This window comes from Frankliniella occidentalis, unplaced genomic scaffold, assembly GCF_000697945.3.
Source record: "Frankliniella occidentalis isolate FOCC.00 unplaced genomic scaffold, Focc_3.1 Scaffold274, whole genome shotgun sequence".
NCBI lineage: Eukaryota > Metazoa > Arthropoda > Insecta > Thysanoptera > Thripidae > Frankliniella > Frankliniella occidentalis.
In genome coordinates this window covers 191850-196297 of record NW_026267400.1, presented here as the reverse complement: position 1 = coordinate 196297, position 4448 = coordinate 191850, and the positions used below count along the sequence as shown (strand labels likewise).

The following is a 4448-nucleotide window of genomic DNA, read 5'->3' as shown; positions in this document are numbered from 1 at the left end:
AATTGGTTTTTTACTTTGAAAGAAAGCATTAAATTTGACAAAAAATTCTAGAGAGTACTTCAAAAAGTACAGATAAGCTATTGTGAAAGGATTTCCCAGCTGTGCGAAAATCCAGCCCGCTTGAGTTTCCTGTTTTTTGTCTTCAAATGCAGCAACAGTAAAAAAATGCTCTAGGATTCGTCGGATTGCAAGAAAACGCTCTACACACCCCTGGAGCACAAGCCACCTTGTGAAACTTAGTCTTTTCAGTTTTCCATATTTCTCATCATAAAACTCCTGAAACTCCTGGAGCTCCGCTTGTCGTTTCGGGCTGTTGGCTATGTAGTTTGTTGTCTCACTCAAAAGTTTCTTTATTTCTGGGGGTAATTTGGCACATGCTTTGGCAGAGACCAGGTGACACGAGTGGCAAATGCAGTTAAGCAGTACTAGCCATGGGCACAGGGCCTTTAAGTCTAGAATAAAATGAGTTATTAACTCCTATCATTACATTAGCATTATCACATGCTAATCCTATAATATTTGTTACAGGGATCTCATAGTATTTTATGAGATTTTCAAATGAACCAAAAATCTTCTCAGCTGAGCAGTCCTTAGGATCAAGTTCAATCATATGAAGGAGATCAGTTCTAATTAAATTTGTCTTGGGGTCTACATATTTCACAATTACACAAAAGTTTTTCTTGTGTGAAACATCAGGACTTTCATCTACCAATATGCTGAAGGGACAATTTTTAATGTTCTGGACTGTCTCTTCTATCTCAGTCTTTGCCACAACATTGGTCAAAACAGCTGTGCATTTTGTTCTGTCAAGGGTAACATCTTTTAGAATTGCAGAGTCAGGAGCAACCTTTTTGAAAACATCAACTACATTGTCCACAACATGGATGGGGATATTGTGCTCAGCAAAGATAGCAGCAATATCAATCTCTGCTTTTTTCACATTATTGTGGTGCTGTTGAGCTGGACCTGTATACAGGCTATAGCCTGGGCCTGGAAAGCAGTAGCAATACTTTTTGTGCCATGCAACTGCCTCACACATTTCTGATGCTCTAGTGTACCACCATGTCTATCAATTTCAGTTTTCCCTCCCTTGAGGCGCTTTCCACCACAGGCCCTACAGCAGAAGTATAAAGGGTCTCCCTTTGGGTCTTGCTGCAACCAGCCTTGGTACTGTGGCATACTAAGCCAAGAAGTTTGGAAGACTTTCTTCTTTTCACTCGAAGATGCATCATCTTTCTTTCTTTTTTTCTTCGGAGGAGTTTGGATACCATGGTCTCCATCTTCTAGGTCACTGTCAAAACTCAACTCATCTCTCTGTTGTCCAGACACTGTGAAACAAAGTAAACAGGGGATTGTTGAGGTTAGGGCCGAACATGTACAGCAGGCACAATAAAGGATATCCACCTTACAACATAATTGATATTCGTACGTACTTTTTCACAAGTGTTTCAAGAAGGACAATCACAGGTGTCAACGTATGTGCTTCATACAGCCTCTCAAAGCGCGCCGTATGGGGGTGTACAAACCGCCTTGTCGAAACGATGGGCGACGAGCTATCGATGCGGGAGTAAACATCCATGGCTGCCAACCCGTGCGTTTGTTTGGTTCCTTGTTCCACGCTCGACGCCCTTTCAATTCCTAATTTTGTAGAACATTGGGGTGCAATTTCTCTGTATTTCGGCCAAAACCGTCAAAAATCCCTCGAAATCCGGAATAATCCCTCAATCCCTCGAGATGGCTTAAAATCCCTCAATCTGGCAACACTGCTCGATTGGAACGGATATACTCACCGTACAGCGGACACAGAAAACTACGAACTTCACCACACTGACGTACCGGACGGACTTCACGACGCAACTGGTGAACTCTTCCAAAATACCGAAGTACATACAACGATAGTCGGCTGCACGTCTTAAATGACACACAACTAACGACGAAAATAACTCAAAGAACAAAGTACGACTAAATTAATTACTATTTGTATTTTACAACTTTATTCATTTGTATTTGAGTCTTTGTTGAAGCCGCACACACTCACAAACTTGCGAGGATGAGTAATAGCCCTGAGCTCAAGACCATGTCAAAGTGACAGGAAGGTACCAGTACAAGTTTTTCCGCAGAACTCGCGAAATATTTGATGCGACGGCAATATCTATGTTTAAAATTGGCAAATTAGGTGAATCTCTATAACATTTACCTGACAGAGAGTTATGTCAAAATATGTCAAGAACACACAAGTCTAAAGACGTTTGACATCAATTTCTCACATTCATGTAATTTTGATGTCAAAATGATGTTTTCCGTGCGACTGGGGTGTTCCAGGATGAATAAACAACAACCGTGTTCGATGCTGGCTGGCCAAACAAGAAGTAGCGAGAGAGTTTATTGGTTATCCACAGGCTGGAGCTGGTGTCGCAGACAAGTGAAAGCAGAAGTCAGTCTATTGGGTGGTGGATGTATATGGAGGATATATTTGAATATTTACATAGATAGAGATGAAAGCACTTACTTTTTACAACGAAAACAATGGTAAAAAGTCCAGCTCGAAGTCTGTTTGCACAACGATACAAGCTCAAAACTGCGCTTGTTATTTTTTTTTACTCATTAGGGAAGGGTGGGGTGAAGTCACGTTGCTTCGCCGTTCCATAGAGATCCTCCAATGGTCACGTGACTCTAGCACCGCCTTCCTGGGTCAGCAACAACTCCTATGAGAGCGAGTGTCAAAGAGTGGGAAATTATAAAAAGTTGGCCCTCATTAGGCACACTTCGCCTACTTTACGGACTGCTCATTTCATCACTGACGACAAAACTCACAGCTCCCAACGATTTTTGAGCATGACACTCCCCAAAAATATAAAAAGCTGACACTGTGTACCAAACAATGACACGGCGTCAGAGGTTATATTAGACCATTCTTTGCTGAAACCAGTTAAAAAAGCGTACGGATCCAATTTAATGGTTCAGAAAATGTTGTCGGCATATCTCTCTTTAACTGGGCCCTACGATCTATCGTTATATTTCGACTTTTTCAACATTTTCCCCGGACCCGCATTTGGAATCTCGCGCGGTTTGCAACTCAGTGAGCTTTGAGACGTCAGCATTGGAGGATCTCTATTCCTTTCTTATGTCTCAGGGGAAAATTTTAAAGGGCCGAAGCCCCCCCCACTCTCCCGGAGTCCTAAAATTTTCGATACAAATAAAGCGGGACACATAGGTCTGCTTACAACAATTTTTTGCAGACTCCGGCACGTAATTTACGCAAACATGTCGGTTTTCAATCAGTACGGTTCTGGTGCAGGTGCATAGCATTTACGTTTTGTTTGTAAAAAGTTCATTAAAAAAAAATATCGAGGGACATAAATTTGGAGGTGTGCAGTGCAGATGTGCACATCACTGGTCCAGGCCCTCGCCCAGGCTACGTTCCGTGGCATGATTATCATTTCACTGTTGCTGCGTTCCGCCTCTTCACGTTCACAAGCACCTGCAGGAAGCTGAACCAGGACTTCAATGCTTTCCCGCAGGCACGCCTGTTCAGAAGCCCGATGCCACTGCCGCGCACTTGCGCCCCGCGGCCGTCCGCGACGTGCATAAGGGCCAGGCGCAGCTTCTTGCATCGTTGGCTTTCCTGCAGAACGAAAAGATGTAGACATGTAACCACTCTAAACCGCGTGAGTTTGGAGTGACGCGCCGAGGCCAGCAGTGAAGGGTATGGTCCATGTGATTAAAATGCTTCTGTGCCCGAGGCTAAGTCTCCTACAGTGCCTCTCTGAGAGTCGCGCCGTATGATTCAGCGTCTCTCCGATTTCGCGGCTCCAATAAAGCATTCCGGTAAAGCTGAAATGCAGAAGAATGCGAGGAAGATGAAAACGGAAGTCACCATGCTAAAGCATCGCGATTTCCGTTTTCTTTTTCCCGCCGCATTCTTCTGCATTTCAGCTCTACCTAAATGCTTTTATAGGCCCTCCAACACCCGCCTCCTTGTGGTGGTAGACACCAACGTAACAGGCTTTGCGAAGCAGGGTTCTTAGAGTTAAAAATGAAATTTAACGCGTTACCTTTCGTTAATTTGAGATTTTAGATAACGTGAACGCGTTACGTTTCGTCGGTTGAGACCCCTTACTCGTTAGTACATTAGCTAGCGGAGTAAATAGGCTTATGCCATGATTGACACTCTACTTCAGCAGGTAACATTTACCCATCTGATGAGATTATTATCTAAGGCCATATTGGCTATTAGCTGGGACAGCTACCCCTTTTACAGGTAAATTTTCTGCCCTGTTTTCTTTGCCTACGGTCCACAATGGGGTCCAACACTCCAGCACTGACGGGATTCGTGCCTGCAAATTGCGTCGGCGCATACGCATAGGCTCTGTGGGCAACGCTCGCACCAGCGCGGGGCCGGCGCGGGCCAAGGTAGTACAGTAGGTAGTGCCAGTAGACCCCCCCCC

General features: G+C 44.2%; 2 protein-coding genes across 2 annotated transcripts in view; both read right to left on the bottom strand.

The window, feature by feature from the left end:
• Positions 1 to 415: 415 nt before the first annotated feature.
• On the bottom strand, positions 416 to 2079 carry LOC113207611 (uncharacterized). The gene is made up of 3 exons (XM_026424241.2): positions 2043 to 2079; positions 1059 to 1328; positions 416 to 990 (listed from the first exon to the last, which is right to left on the bottom strand). The coding sequence occupies exons 1-3, from the start codon at positions 2077 to 2079 to the stop codon at positions 416 to 418; spliced, it is 882 nt and encodes a 293-aa protein (XP_026280026.2).
• A 268-nt stretch (positions 2080 to 2347) lies between these two features.
• LOC127750862 (uncharacterized) overlaps positions 2348 to 4448 on the bottom strand; it is a 33846-nt gene continuing 31745 nt past the window's right edge. The window contains exon 6 of the mRNA XM_052273469.1: positions 2348 to 3625. Coding sequence (XP_052129429.1) covers positions 3437 to 3625 — 189 coding nt within the window. The 3' untranslated portion in view covers positions 2348 to 3436. The remainder of the gene's footprint in view (positions 3626 to 4448) is intronic.

Coding starts and splice junctions, on each gene's coding strand:
- LOC113207611 (XM_026424241.2), bottom strand. CDS start 2,079: ATGGTCTTGAGCTCAGGGCTATTACTCATCCTCGCAA. Junction 1,329..2,042: donor GCTATTACTCATCCTCGCAA/GTTTGTGAGTGT, acceptor TTTGTTTCACAG/TGTCTGGACAACAGAGAGAT. Junction 991..1,058: donor TGAAATTGATAGACATGGTG/GTACACTAGAGC, acceptor ACTGCTTTCCAG/GCCCAGGCTATAGCCTGTAT.